Source organism: Lepidothrix coronata, unplaced genomic scaffold, assembly GCF_001604755.1.
Source record: "Lepidothrix coronata isolate B3197 unplaced genomic scaffold, Lepidothrix_coronata-1.0 Scaffold64, whole genome shotgun sequence".
Lineage (NCBI taxonomy): Eukaryota > Metazoa > Chordata > Aves > Passeriformes > Pipridae > Lepidothrix > Lepidothrix coronata.
Window position 1 is genome coordinate 2,201,547 of NW_016690244.1, and position 16,220 is coordinate 2,217,766.

General features: G+C 38.1%; 1 protein-coding gene across 5 annotated transcripts in view; it reads left to right on the forward strand.

Moving 5' to 3' along the window:
* The window catches only part of RBMS3 (RNA binding motif single stranded interacting protein 3), a 711,089-nt gene that overhangs the window by 623,379 nt on the left and 71,490 nt on the right, over window positions 1–16,220 (forward strand). For all 5 annotated transcript variants that reach the window (XM_017817961.1, XM_017817959.1, XM_017817960.1 and 2 more), the window contains 2 exons: window positions 7,756–7,802; window positions 15,126–15,222. In XM_017817961.1, coding sequence (XP_017673450.1) covers window positions 7,756–7,802; window positions 15,126–15,222 — 144 coding nt within the window. The remainder of the gene's footprint in view (window positions 1–7,755; window positions 7,803–15,125; window positions 15,223–16,220) is intronic.

A 16,220-nucleotide genomic window follows, 5' to 3' on the forward strand; every position in this document is an offset into this window, starting at 1 on the left:
AGTTTGTTTGAAAATTATCTAGTAGAAAGGGAGAAATCTACCCAAAGTTTATTATTGTTTACAGTTCTGGAAATTGTAACCTTTCTATATCTGGTCAGCCCAGAGTGATTAAGAGTTTTTTTAGAGCCATAATATTTTGAAGTCTTTGGTATTTCATTTGCTAGTTTCTGTAAAATTTAGATAATTAAAATATTTTTGTTGTCTTTCTTGTAAGAGAATATCACCATTACAGGGTGCATATACCACAACAATGAGATGCACCACTGAATGCAACCCACTTACCATTGAATTTGGTCTGATGTCTATAATGATATTTAGTAATTGCTACCAATTATTCTTCTATTGATTGCTTTTTTGCTTCTATAATCTGGATTGCATTTTTTGTTTCTAAATAATCAAAAAGTTACCCTTCTTTCCTCTCCTTTCTTCTCTTCCTCCTTTCCTCATTTCTCCTTTGTTTTCTTTCAAGACCAGTTGGTGGAATATCTAAAGAATTAAACATGCTTTTAATTCTTTCTTAGAAAAACAAGATGACCCAGTAGTTCGGGAATGTTGCTTTTGTTAACAGTTTCTCTTTTTATCTGCTGCTTATTACAACTTTGCCTAATGCAAACAGTAATTTAGAGAGAAAAACATAAAAAATGGGTAATTTAAGAGACTTCCTGAATTTTTTAAAGTCAGTACCAGCGAAGGGCAAAAGCAGTTGTTCCTGGTGCCAGTTGTCCCTTCTTTAACAGTAGCATGCATTTAGAAATGATTAGTAGTTCTGTGGCAGGCCCATTTGTAACTCAGACATAGATTGTTTATATGCTTCCAAGGAGATAGGTACTACTTAGTTGTGCTCCATAATCCTCAGTGTCTAGGGCCGATGTATTTTATACCTAGACAAATAACTTTTCTTTACTGTGAGAGGCAATTTCCAGTTCTGTCCAGATAAGCAGTAGTACCCTCATATGTAAACCACCCACAAAGTCATTTACTACATATATTTAGCATGCATGTAAGTTAAATATTGGCACTTTGCATGCTTATTTTCAACAAAAGCTTAGTTTAGCAAAAAAGATAACTAACCAATAAGTGAAGAGGTGCAAAGCAATGAGTTAAATATTCTTCAAAACACAAGACTGTCATTGTGGGCAACATTTTGAAAAGGCACCTTAGTGGCTCAAAACCCAAAGACCAGTTTAAATGGTTGGATTTTGAGCTTATAAAGCACATAGTAATATTTTTAACTAATGACCTATGAAATCACTGTTACTGAAATCAGGATTTTATAAGGGACTGGTTTTACTCTTAATAAGGGCCGTGGTTTGGTTAAAATAGAATCATCACTGTACCTGTTCTCAGAGATGAATTTTCTTAGTTTTCATTTTGGCTTTGAATTTCCTTCTGTGGTGAAAAATGTCATGCCATTTGCCCTGGAGATTTTTCTGTAGTTGGGTTTTCCTCCAAATTCTGCTCCTACAACAGTGTTTTCTTAGGCAGAACAAACAGATATTGTAGAAAGGGGGAAAGGACGTACCTTTTTCTGCTGTGTCCCCAACAGGTATCTGGTGGGCTGCCATTTTCAGTAGTGCTGCAAACCATCCCTGGAAGTCTTCCCAACTCACTGTAGAACACACATCTAGTGTCCGGTTATGACTATAATCCACAGCTGATATAACACTGGGTCAGACTTATGGCAAAATTGATATGCTGGATCCCCAAAAGTAAATGGTTCATAGACCTGAAGGTTAAATGCATGAGCGGGCCATGGAAACAGAATAATTATGCTGTGTTACATATGTCCTCTTTTCTTTTTTCTTTCTCTTTTCAAAATTTGTAGACTTCAGCACTTATGTTTTAACTAATCAGATAAATTGAAGTGGGAACAAAGTGACTCGACCCAAAGAACAGAAGGTGTGTAGGTCAGACTTCCATTCCAGTTCTGTAGGGCAAAAGAGTTTCTTGTCATTCATTTAGGTATATGAACTTGTCATTGTGTCTCTCAGTGCAGCCTTTGACCTTCTGAGGTTCATGAATCACTTCTCAAGTCTGACATCAATGTTATATATTTTTCTCTCCACAGCCACCTTTTTTTTTCTCAGAACTTGCAGCAGCTTAAGGAGCACACATTACTGGGAAATGCTCCATTTCTTTCATGTACATCTATATATCCAAGAGATGTCACATTTACATTCCAGATTTATCTTTCTCTAAAAAGGAAAGGTACAGGGGTTTATTCAGAATTGAATTCAAAAATATTTCTAATAATGTGGAATATTTCTGACAGAACTGTTTAAATAATCAAAGGAAGGAATTCTGCCAAGTTGACTTTACTTGTGACTGAGCTTATTTTATAAAATTAGTATTTTAAATGAATCTCATTTGGGTTGATGATTTCTTCACCCTCTTCCCTCTTCTTTCTTCCAAGTGTTTCAGAGTATCTGCTGTCAGAGCACAAGAGATGCTTGTGTTGTGATGCCTGGCAGATATTAGCAATGGTAACAAAACAAGTACAGGAATCTGAGTGTTGAAATTTCAATTGATTCGGCTGTAGTAGCCAAGGGCACATCCATTCCGCTGGGATGGCAGTCCTCCTGTGAAAAGACGAAGGTATGAGTCAGAGGAGATGGGGAAGAGAGTCTTGTCTTCTGGTCTAACTCCCACATCAGTTCATCACAGAAATCCCTTGAGTCTGAATGTAGAAATTCCATGCAAATGTTTCACAAAACAGGTAATTCTGCGTAATTGCCACAGCGAAATGCAGAGGCTCCCTCCTGCTGGCAGTCACCCTGGGGCTCACCTGAACTAAGTGTCAGCTTCTCTCCAGTGTCTAATGTAGGGCCACCACTCCCAAATAGTCTTGAGATGGTGTTTCCAAGTTCTGCCTTATCTTTCTACTACCTTACCTTTCCAAATCTCATCCTAAGGAGGAGAAATCCAAGGGGTCTTCTGCTTGGAAATCCCATCACATCTATGGATTTCACCCCTTTTTAATTTGTAGGCCTCTCCAATTTTTTTCTAATGGGACTGTGGCCTTTAGCACAATATGAAATTCTGTGGTGGCAGCAGCCTTGCCTTGTGCAGGTGCTCCAGCACTAGGCATAGACTGACCAAGACAGGTTCGAGGAGATAATGTGGAAGTCACACCTCTGAGGAATAGGCATAGCACATCTCTGTAGCCAGTCGATATTATGGTGAATTTTTGCCCCCAGAGTTGGAAAGACATGTACACTGAGAGTAGGTGGTGATGTGATGGTGAAGTTGTTAGTGTAAGCTGCTTCCCAGCAACACAAAAGAGGCTGAGATGCACCGAAGATGCACAGAACAAAATGGTCATTTATGGGTATTTATGCTTGCTGGAAGAGAGATACTGCACTCATAAATGTTCTTCTTGTGAGATGTCACAGAGATTTGGAAGAGAAATAATGAACCCACCTTGTTTCACATGATATTGAAGGTGTGATCATTTTTTTAATAATCACTCCATAACTTAATCATTTCTTTGAGAGATTTACAAATCCAATTTACATAAGAAATGCAAATGTGATGGTCTAAGAGTCTTTTTAATGAGGCAAATGTGCTCATTTATGTTCGAATTATAACAAAGAGAGGTGAAAAAAACCCACCAAGAAACGGAACACCTTGTCTTTGCCAATGGAAAATTTTTCACCGTGAAGTGTTGAACAAAGGCCTTCAAACTTCCTGGGGAACCCTTGCCTTCCAGAGGCTTTTTGATATTTCCTGCTCTTTATTGAAGGAAAGAGTTAAAATTTTAAAAAGGTGCAGACTGAGTCTCTTGTTCTTAGAATCTCTTTGTTTACTGATGTCAGTAGTTAGAAAAATGCAGAAAAATAGCAAAAATTTTCATTCCTTTGTCTTAAGTATCAGAGATAAGTAAATTCGTGGTTTAAATAGTCTTTTTAAAAACATGATATTTTAAACAAGCTGGTTTTATTTCTATGTCACCTGACTTTCTGAACAGACCAGTAGTCATTAAGAAGGATCTTTATTTCCATTACGTATGGAACTGATAGCAGCTATCCCTTTTTTTGATTACTTTAAAGGATTGCATATTGAAATATTGAGGTGCGAGATTTTCATTCAATAGCTTAGTGCATATCCATTATCTGACTGAGTGGCATAAAAATTATGTGATTCAGTTGTTCCTTCATAGAAGATTTATCTGACAAATACTTTCCTAAAGCAGCAGTCCATCATCAGTACCACTCTCTCAGGTTCCATCTCATCGGGAAGTATCACTGTCAGAAGCAGGAATAAGACCGTGTCCTTTCACTGAAACGTGAGCAAAGCAGTGGATGCAAAAAATCCAGAAGAAAACACAGCACGACAAAGGGCTGCTATAGAGGCATCAGCCTCTGCCTCAGTATAGCTCAGTCTGTATTAAGCGCTGTGATGGCTATATTTAGTTCTGATTTTGAAAGAATAAGCTGGACCTTTATCACATAGAAGTCTGATGCCACCCTAATATTCTGTATTTGGTATTTTTGAAATTCCTGTTTGTGTGCTATGGAGGAAAGTGCAAACAATTTTCCAGTAAGTTATTATTGCTCATGAGTTTTTATTCCTGATGAATGAGGATGCTTCAGATCATAAATCTTTGACTGGTCCAGGCTAACTGTTGCCACTCCTGGGCTTCTAGCCAGCATAATTTTGTAGGAAGGAATTACACAACTTGATGAGAAAGAAGTAAATAGTCCCGTATTAGCAGCTATTTGAAATAGCAGCTGTTTAAGGCTATTCAGCAATGGGGGATAGTAGCAATATTACTGGGCAAACTGTAGGTGGTTACAATATGCACGTATTGCCACATGCTGTGTCCTCTTTGTCTAATGTGAAACTTTTCCTTTATTGGTAAATGCGATGGTGATATTTATAGTGGTCACTGCTGAAGTACTTGAACAGATTCTGATAATCTGTCTCCATGCAGTATGGAGCATGGATAAGGAAAGGAGTGTCTAACCTTTCATATTTTATACTCTCCAGGCACACAACTGTGTCCCCTGTTCCTAATAGCGATGCTATGTAATGGGCCTGATGCTAATATATAGAGAATGGAATATGTGCAGTCTGTCTGCATGCACCCACACACAGGTCTGGGGCGTGATGAGTTGGAGGACAAGCTGAGGGTCCGTGCAATGACCATGTACTCAAATATCCATGACAAAAGCAGCATAACTGAAAGTGGCATAAATATGTGTTTGCAGGTCTCACATGGATGGTGAACATTGTTTGGGCTGCAGTGAAAGAGCTGCTGCATTTTGTCTCTTCTGCAGCCTCATTCTTACATATGCCAAAGAAACTAAAATAACACCAGTTGTTCCTTTCCCCTTTCTTCACAGAACTACCTCCCTTGTTGCCATTTTGTCCCAAGGTCACTAATGTGAGCTGTGGAATATAGTGAGCTCTGATCCACGCAATTCTAAGGACGATTAGATGTAGAAACTCCCTAATATTGAAAGCTTGGATCTGTCCTTTCCCAAGAAATTATAAGTGGTTTTTTCCTTAGTCTTGAGTAGATATGTGATGAGACGTTAAAATGTCAACACCTCAATTTATAGTGAATATCTTAAGTTATTTAAAAGGTTTGGTTTTTGATGGATTTTTTTCTTTTTTTTTTTTTGAGTTGTTAGAGCTAATTTTTCTGTCCCTCTAGGGCTTTTACATACTATTTAGGTTGTCTTTACCAGTGCAGGAGTATAAAAAGAGAACAATAACAAATTTTATAAGTGTTGAAAATAGAAAGGAGAACAAGACAGTATTTTTCCTCAAAAATGTATTGCATTCAAAAAAAGTTTATGATATTAAAGTTTTATTATCTCTCTTTTGTTTTGAAATGTACATATTCCCATTAGGAATTAACGCAACCTTTCCAAACAATATAATATGCTGAGAACATATAAGACATAAGAATATAAAACTAAGTAAGGGATGATGATTTTCTGAGCTAATTTATTTTTTACATCAAAATTAGTAGTGGTTGAGGTCACCCTAAATTCATTTTTTTTTACATTTTAAACTTGCAGAAATAGCCATTTTATTTTTCTTTGTATTAAGTGAATACTTTTTTTAAAAAACAGCCACATGTACTTGGACTTAGTCTCCTTTGCTTGGGAGAGACTACATATTTTATTAAAACAGTGGCATTTTCACAAAGCAAAGCATTTGCCCTAGCATCTGTTTAAAAGAATAATGAGAAAATTATACAAATTTAATAAAGACATGAACCTTTCGTTTGGTGACATAAGGTAGTGTGAAGCCTTGCCATTCAGAGCAGAAACTACGTTTTGCCTCTGGAAATTTGGACCATCTCCTCTTAGACCACTGTGCAGCTGCTGGGCTAACCTGGCTCTTCCAGGAGTGCTGCCCACTCTCTGCCTGCTTGTCACCAGAGCATTTACCCGGGTTGCTCACCTGCCTGCAGAGGAACCTGCCAAGCCCAAACACTTTCCTGACCTGTTGGAGCAACCATCTGGAAGGGGGCAGACGCCATTATTCAAAAGTATTTTAGTAGATGGATTTAGGGGCATTAAAAGCTCCCAGCAGGAGCACAGACCCTGCCACATGGTTGGTAAAGCATCTGTCCTTGAAGAAAATGCTGCCTGTCTCAGGCAACAAACATAGGATATGTATGACAAACAAAGAGAAACTGCCTTGGAGTGGGATGGTGCCATGGCATTTTTTCAGCTGCTGCCAATGGGAAAGCAACACCTTGAGTAATGGGGTTCCTCTCCCCTATGCTTCTAGTCCCGTACAAAGGGCAATTTCTTCCCATCTTCCATCTCATGGTAGTGTCTTACGTTGGAAAGTATTTCACAAAGGGAGGGGAAAAAATAGATAAGGAAGGCAAAAAGTTAAAGCAAATGCAGTACGTGGGAGGAGAGATTGGCTGTTCCATGTCTGGGGGGAAAAAAGGTCTTTCCTGCGTGACCCTGACTGCTGTCTTGGAGCATAAGGTGGAGCAGTAAATTCTATCTCCAGCCCTGCTCTCTCACTCTCCTGTGGTACCTGTGGATATGTCTGCTAATGGTGGCAGTGATGACAGTTGTTAACTGGACAATGTTTTGACACTGCCAAATCCTTTTGCACAGGTCATTGTCTGCCTGGTGGTAAATGGCAGCTGAAAAGCTCTGTGTAACACATTAACAAATTCTTTTGCTGTCCAGACCTCTGAAGTATTTTAAAAGCCTTGTTTAAAAGCTCAAGCTTTTCTGCTTCACAGCCCATTTTTTTTTCTTGTCTCATGGTAATGAATTAACTGTAAATATGAGTGGCACCCCAGGGAAACGATAGGCTAGGGTCATGCAGGGTGTGACCTTAGCAGAAAAGATGAGACTCCTTCCTGAGAATCTCTCATGAAGTTGACTTTGGAATGTTTACCAACTACCTGTCTCACAGGCAACAGCAGGATTTGGTCCTGTCTTTTTATAGTGAGTAATCAGCTGTAAACGCATAGATTTCAATGGAGTTATTAACTGATACTGGTGCAACAAAAGCTCCATTTGCCATAAATGTTATGGAGAGATGACAACCAACAGACTGAACAGATCTGTTTCTCAGTGATCTCTCAGGCAGGGGAGGTAACCAATCTGTTCCGTGCTGCTTTGGGCCATCTGAGCTTCCCTTAAGAATTTAGATTTCCATATAAGTTGCATTCAGTTTTTATTCATATTGGTTTAGAATATGTTTCATGTCATTTTTTTTTCCTGCAGTAATAGTAAAAATCTGTTTTTCTTCCCTAACTATGTGCAGGCTGGCATGGCTTTGACTTATGATCCAACAGCTGCTATACAGAATGGGTAAGGAATGCATGTTTTCTTATGCCTTTTTAAAAATTATTTTGAATGTCATCTTCTATTTTCTCTTTCTGTGGTGAAACTTTTTCAGAAGCAAATTGACCCAGTCATATTTTGTCTGAAGCATGTAAAGCTATACTGTCAAGTTCTGCTTTTAGTTTCCCTTTTCTTTTTATGCCCTCTTGTTTGCAATATCTTTTTGAATGGGAAGCTGTTTTTCCTGATAGTTTCCATCTCTATTTGCCCAATGTTAGTGGATGTTTTTTTAATCTCTCTCTGTCATGAAGTGGAAACCAGTAAAGTTTTCCTTTACTGACTCTGCTTTTGTTAAAATAATCATTGAAGATTCCAGTGTATTTTGGATAATAGAGCTATTACTTCATCTGGGGTTCTCTCTGCAGGCTGGCTAGCATCCATGGCATTGTCTGAATAAAAATGCCAGATAGGAAGAAAGCCTTAAATTAGTGTGTAAGCAGATGGAATTCAGGGGTAAAATTCTGAGCAACACTCTTCTTCATTTCTCAGCTACCGTTTGCTGACACAAGGATTTGCAACTTTTTCTCAAATTGAGCAGAGAAATGACATCATTACATTATTTACCTGCATGATTGCAGTTCCAAATATTTCATGAACCAGAAAAAGATATCCTTGAAATCTAGCTCTCCTTTCAGAGCGGTTAACAACAACTTGAAAAGAAACAGGAGGTTTGGCCCTGAACCCCTTGACAGTCACTCTTTGATCAGAGAGATGTTTGATATGATTATTAAATTCCATGCATACTCTGATCTACGTTCTCCAGCTGAATGGGAAAATTTATTGATGTAGATGAGAATGACTTTATTTGTTAAATATTTGTTAGGGCACTGCTAGTTGAAACATTTAGGAAAAAAACTAACATTCCCACTAGTTAAAAAAAAACCCTACTAAAATCAATAGTAATAGTCTATTTTGATTAATTGCCCTTTACAAGCAATGGTTTTGTAGGACTCATGATATTCCCATGTGTGGAGGAAGAGGCCAAACTCAGAAGAAAAGATAGTTTGTTTGGAGTTGTGATTTCAGATTCCTCTGCTTCTGTTTCCCTGTTTTGACCTCCAAATGAGTTTTTCTCTTCTATTGTTATACTTTTCAGCTGGTAAAATATTATAGTCTCTGAATAAAATCATCACTGGTTCATAATCCACCAGTGTTTCTTGTGAAAAACTGGCTTTTATTTCAAATAAATTCCTACATGTCAGTTATGTGAACATTTTGGAAACTGTAATTTGAATGATCCTTTGTGATTAATATTATTTTAATTCAAGAATAATTTTTTGAAGTTATGAAAGTTGTCTCAGAATCAGACATGATTTGTATCAACGAGCATGCACGGTGTTCAGGTCAGACTGCTTGGATGTTTTGGTCACTCAATCGTTTGAACACGCTGTCACTGATCATTTGGAAAAGAAATTGTATACAACGGAAAATTTCAGCTGTGCAGTTTTTAAATATTCTTTTATTTGTAGAGCAAGAGATATACTACAGTACCAGATATCTCTCTAAGACTGACAATTAATTACTGCTTTGACGTATCTCTTCTTTCTAGAGTGTCAAAATATTTTCAGTTTCATCAGAACTAAACCATCATTCAAAATGCTCTTGTGGTGAGAACTTGATTGTATGCAGTATCAAAGAAGCTCTTACTAGGCAGAAAAATTTGTCCATCAAAAGTTATGCAATTGTTTTCCTGTCCTGTTACACTGGATTTTTTTAATCTGCCCAGGCATTCACGTAGTCGTCTCTACATATCCTGTAAATATAAATTTTTATTATTTTTCATAAACCTCTTTACTTGCAAGAACATTGAAAATCTCACTCACGGGGTTTATTTTAGTAAAGTCGATGCTTTTTGCTTGTAAAATATGTAAATGCAATCTGTTGCTTGCTGACACGAGACACAGGCATCATAGCAGTAGTGTGGCCATGGTGCAAGAGACGTAAAGGCTCTTAATGACTATGAAGTAAAACAGGTTAACTGAGTTATCAGTGAAGGGACATTAGGGAAACACATTGATATTCCTCGTGGTGAGGGCAGTCTGGAAGTGAGCACAAAGCTGCTGCTTACAGCCCCCCCTGTGTTGATGCTGTGCCCACACCCCCTCTTGCACGAATGATGCTGCATAATACTTTGGCAGTAAGGTGGGTCAAGCTGTTAAGGTTTACATGGAGCAATGTTACACAAAGGTCTGTAAAACAAAGGCCACTTCCTTGTAGCAGGTCTGGTCTGTGCAGCAGTCGGGACAAGCAGGTGCTGACCTGCTGTGATAAGCGTGAGTTGCACAGATCTGTGTGTGCTGGTGCTCCCACTGGGTGTGGAGCTTAGTGAACTGAGGCTGGGGATGGGAAATGTAAAAGATAACCAAGTTGAGGTGATGATTCAGAAGACTTATGAATTGCCAATAAAACTTAAGAAGAAAGATTAACTGCACGTGCTGACATCTACTAGAGCTCTCTATTGGGTCGATAGATGCATTTTGATACGTGTAAGTTGCTAAGTCCACAGAGGATTATATGGACCATGAAAGTCTACTAAAGAGACATATCTCTGCAGGTATCATGGTATTTAAAATGTGCAGTTCCTTAAGAGGTGTGGATTATATTAGGTTTTGAGTTGAGCCATAACCAAACCTCAGGGAAGAATCTGCACTCTTGTTTCCAAATGAAAAGATGGGTTCTCATTGCTCATGGTGTAGTACTATCACTTTTATTACTGTATAACTGCATATTTGCCTTGAAAATCTATAGCAGGAATAAAACAAAAGAGAGCGAGAGAGAGGCTTTCACTAAAAATAACTAAGATTTTTTTTTCCCACTAAGCAATAGATAATTTTCTTCAGAGTCTATTACATTGTAAAGCTTGATTCTCCATTTCATTATATTGTTTTTATGCCCATGTAGCTCTGTTTAAGCATCCAGTGGAGTTACATCAGCATAAAGCTGGTATAATGGAGTGGAGAATCCAGCCCGTAGTGTACCATAGCACTGCAGTGTGAGTTACTGAAGATATGGTAAGCATACGCTTCAGTAGATAAGCACTTTTCACCTAGCAATCTCTTTGTGCCTTTTTTTCATTTAAAATCAGCCTTTTCTGAATCCCATTTACAAAGGTACTCAGGTTTTATTTTGGGGGGTAGTGTACCTGTTGTAATATGCTATTTATTTTTCAATTTGTGGTATTAACATGGTTTTAGTAGTTTTATGCACTCATATTAAGAACAAGATAGAGGTCTTGTACTTGCATGGTAAGGAAGCTCATTTAAAATGTTCCAGAGGCTGGAGTCCTCCTGGCCATTTGTCTAAGATTGCGATGTACTGTAACAGTTTAATATCTGATATCTGGGGGACTATACTGTGCATTTGCTGGCCAATGGGCTCAATATTCAGATAGGTCTTTTCCAACTCAAACATCTGACTGTGTGGCTTATTGCAACAGAAAATTGCTGCCTTGATAATGCTCGGTAATACTCTTACATTATGTGAGCCCCAGGATACTATTTATGAATCTAACTTTTTCAGTACTGCCCGCAGGCATGAGGCATGAGCAAATGGTGTTTATTGCAGTGCAAATAGGATCTTTCTCTTGTGCAGATTCTGTGTGGAAGGTTGCATATTCCCCCACAGAATGGGAACCATATGGATTTTTTTTTTCTACTTTTTGGCAGGGAAATAGCGACCAGACACTGCAGATAATGCAGTCCCCAAATGCGAAGGGAGGGTTGATGTAGCAGGGGAGTATGTGCTTTGTCTATTAAGCAACAGAAACTGTTGTTAAAACACTGCCTCTCTGTGTCTGATGATGTACTGAAAACGTGATTCTTTTCAACATCTCTTAAAAATGTTTTCTTTTGAGCCCTTCTTTATAAACCCCTCTTTAGGAGCATCGAGGAGCATCTTTTTGCCTCCTAGTGAGGAGTTTCCCCCGTACTTATGGCCATGCTGAAAAAATCAATTTTTAATACACGGGCCATGTCCATTTTGCCTTGCCCTTGCCACCTGCATGCTTGTGCTTCTAGCATGCAATTGCAGCTGAGGAGCAAGGACATTGTCTTATGCCTGCAAAAAAAACCCCACACGTGAGGATGCAAACTGCATTTGTAGAAAATGCAACTGAGCCTTTTGGAGAGCTCTCCTTGGAGCTCACAGGTCAACTACCACAATGTCTACAGCTCTCAAAATACCATACCAGATACTGTTTATTTTAATGCCAGGAAATTTGGAGGCATAATTTAATATATCTGAAATGAGTCAAAGACAGTATAACTCATATTTCTTTCCACTCCGCTTTCTGATATAGATATTCTGATGACTGAGAATCCTGTATTCCCTTGAATGAACTTACAACATGCATCTTCCACCTCATTTAACCTCTCCCTGAGCCTAAAGAAAAAAAAAGGCAAAGGCTAAGACTGAATATAGCATGGTCAGCAGCTGCAGATGTTGTTGGCATGCTGTAGGGTTTACACCAGAACAGGCCACTGTTGCATTTTTGTTCCTCTTGTCTTTTGTTAGATCTCCAGCATGTCACTTAAGCCAATTACGTGTTAGGACATTAGCCTATTTGTATGCAAAGGGAATTTAGGGAGATGCCTCTGAGTCCCATGGTGAGGGTATGTTGAGCCCTCTTTGTCAGTGGGCTCTGTCATGGCAGTGCATGGCTCCAGCACTTTGGTAGGTTGAACATCCCATACCTGAGGGTTGCTCTGCTTGGGTCTGTCAACAGCAAGGACATCCCTATCCTCACCATACCACTGTATTTTATGTGTGGCAGAGATCCACATCCTTTATTTTTCGATCCCTTTGGCCACAAGTGATACTGTGGAAAGAAAACAAGTCTTTGTCTCTTGGTGTAAGAGATTCCTGATTGAAAAATGTTTGCCCTACACCCTGTCACAGTGAATCAGATTATTAACTTGATTTACTATTATTATTAAAGTTAAAATATATGAACATACATGGATATATGAATATATGGATTTTCTCACATTGTCATTTGCAGCATCAGGTTTTCTTCCTTTCTCTTTCTTGATGCCCTAGTGCACAAATTTTCACAATATAGCTGAGTATCCTGAGAGTATGTTTTATCTGATGCTTATTTGAGAGCATTCCAAATGACGATAGATAAATGGTACTGGCAGGGGTGTTGGAAGGGCTGTATTTTTCTCATTACCATAGTGTATATTCTACAAGCTTATGTACTATTCAGATAACTGCATTCTAAGCTGAAACTGAAATGGCAAGCTGTCTGTCAAGTTCTTGGCTTAGCACACATTTTCTGTAAATTTGTTGGTATTTGCTGGGATTTACTGGAGAGTTGATTCAAAGAGTCAGCACTACTTCCAAATGGAAAGTTGTTTCTCCCCTATACTTGTCTTTGTCCAAGCAATTCATATGTGGTATGAGTATGAACCCAGCATCAGTGCCAGGCTGATGAATGGAATGAGAACAGAATGAACAAAATATGTAGTTTTCTCAGAAGAGTTTTGGTGTTATATTATCTTTTAGTTTAAGAGGTTTATAGGTATTTCTATACATTATGCATTTTACCTATAGAGTATATTCTGTCAGTCTGCAATTGATGATTTTCATTTGCTGCACACAGCATTTCTTAGTTCATTTGCTTAACAACAGCACAGTCCAAATGACTTCTGGTTAACATTGACCAGGGAGAAGACCCCTGTACAGGACTTAGATAACATCCATCATGCTAATGCCATAAATGGACCTGGCTAGTGGTGTAAAAATCCTTTCTACCCCGATGTTGTGTGAACTTAATGTTTGATATAATGGGATAAAAATGCCTCTAAGTTCTCATTATACGATATATATAAAATCAGGCAAAGGCACAGTTTTAAAATAGTCTCTGTGCAAGCATTGTAAAGGCAGATAAATGGTCTTAAAATAGCATTATATTTCTATTAAACAAGAAATCAGTCAGACGCCACCTGCTGCTTTTGGCATTTTAAAATCTGATTTGGAATAGAGAGAACAAATGATTGCTTCTCTGTCCCCCTCTCCCTTCCTAACTTTGAATGTTTCCACCCAGCCTTCAAAGAGAGCAGCCTGTTTTTCCAAGGCTATTGGTTGAAGTCAGTGGTTATTTAACCTACATCCACAATGAATGCATCCAGTCTGAACTAGACTGATTAGTACTGAATCTGTGATGCCAGAGCGATCAGAAAATAGAGCACTTGTTTAAACACCAATAATGATTTTTTTGTTGTTACATAGCTGTCATGGAAAGCTAGTGTTGATTGCTTCAGAGTGGGGAGGGGAAAAAAATATAAAAAGAGAGGGAATGTAATCCACTTCACTGTGCAGAATCTTCTATTACTCATTGGTGCATGTTCTATGAGAAGGATCTACGTGAGGTTTAGATCAGACAAGAAAATGCTGCACATGAGTGTTTCTGTCTGAGTCCAAAATATCATCATTTTGACAACTGGAAGACTACAAACATTCTTTTGTTTTAAGCAATTTTATTGTTCTGACTTGCAGTTGAAAGTGAAAAAAGGGCAAATGCAAAAATCTCTACGAGCACACACATGTTAAGTACTTACACAATCCAGCAATAGTGATATTTTCCAAGTGGTAATTTTATCAATAATCATTAACCGACAGGGAAGGAGAAAGAATATAACATTTATTACCATCAAGCAAGAGATAGTGCAACTTCTGTTCATAGTATGCAACAGTGGAAATAAAACCAAGTCAGTCTCAGATTTTCAGTGCTGCCTGGGGCATTTAGCCTCATAATTTTTCATACATTTCAACAGAATAAGGGTTTTTTGCTCTCTGCCTAGATGAATATGAAAATTTCAGCCAGAGTTTTTGTAGCCACCCCTTAATAAAATAATTCAGGCATGTATATAGAATGTGTTATTCTCAGCACTGAAGCATTAAGATCTGAAAAGAAAACAGTACAGCATGTAAAAATGAAATCAGTAATATTGTCTTCAATATCGCATAAGAGATTTCCTTTCAATAGCTAGCACTCTGGAAAATCAGCTGTCCTTGCATTTCAGATAATTACTTCTTGTATCATGAAGTTCTGTATTTGTGCTAGTTGAAGTGAAAAAAATATGCTTCGTGTAAATATTCTTCCTCCTTCCATTTTCAAGATCTGCTCAATGGAGCCATCACATCTTCTTTATTGTGGTTTTGGAAATAGATGGACATAAATTACCTGTGTAGACTCTTTTTGTCTTTGCCTAGGAGGCAGTGAATTAGTCAGAGCCTAAGCAGTCAAAAGGTTCAAAAAGTCTCTCTCCCTTTTGTTCTTTGTTTCAGATTTTATTCCTCACCGTACAGTATTCCAACAAACCGCATGATTCCACAGACATCAATCACACCATTCATTGCTGCTTCCCCTGTCTCTACATATCAGGTACGTCAGATTTCCGCTTGTCTACTATTTTTCCCAGTTAATTATGTTTTGGATGTGGATGAAGGCAGAGTGTATACCATAGAAAATTGTGTGAGTGCTTGCGCTCTTGAGTCACACTTCAAACAAAGGTCTTTCTAGTAATATTCAGGTATCATTGGGTATAGAGTTTTAAGTGTTTCCTGCATTCTTTACAGTAGTAATGAAAACCACCATAATTTTTTATTTCAATCAGCTGCTCTAGAAAACAACATTTTGCTTAATTTACAGCTGACAACACCAGAAAGCTTATCATTCTTAATTGAAATGTTTTCTCAGTTTGTCTCCCCTTCATTAGCCAAAACTTTTTAACTGTGTTTTTTTATCATTTATGTTGACTGCATTGTATTTTGACCTTTTGACCTCAGCTGTATTTGCTCCAGTAACAGCATCCTTTAAAAGTGCTCATTTTTATCCAATAATCCCTAACAAAAAAAATTACTTGAGGATAACTGCCCTCATATCCTTCTTTAGTCTGCTACATGCCTTGTTGTTCAGAATTTCTCTTTTCAGCATATCCCTCACAGATTTCCACTGGGAAATTATTGTCTTGCTTTGGCTTTCTGAAATGGAAGTCAAAACCAGGTCGTATAGTTTTATTAGCCGTTCTCTGGGAACATAGCACTTCACAGAAGCTGGTCATTGGCTATACCTTTTCCAATTTTAGTTATTTCTGTCCTATGGCATCAGTGCTTTTCCAGTCCTGAGTCTTATCTGAAATAAGCAATCCAAACTTGTAAAGCTGCAAGGTGGGCTGTTCTTAATGTTTGGGTTGGTTTGTGGGGGGTGGGAGTTTTGAGATGGTATGGTACTGCTTACAGAGAATTCTGGGAGGTTACTGTGCTTTCAACTTGATCTTCAAAGACAAATGATTCTTGTAATTTTCTTTGACTTTTGTATTATTTTATTTTAGATGGGTATGTAACACTTGCCAAACCAAAGTTGTTTTGATGAGGTAAATT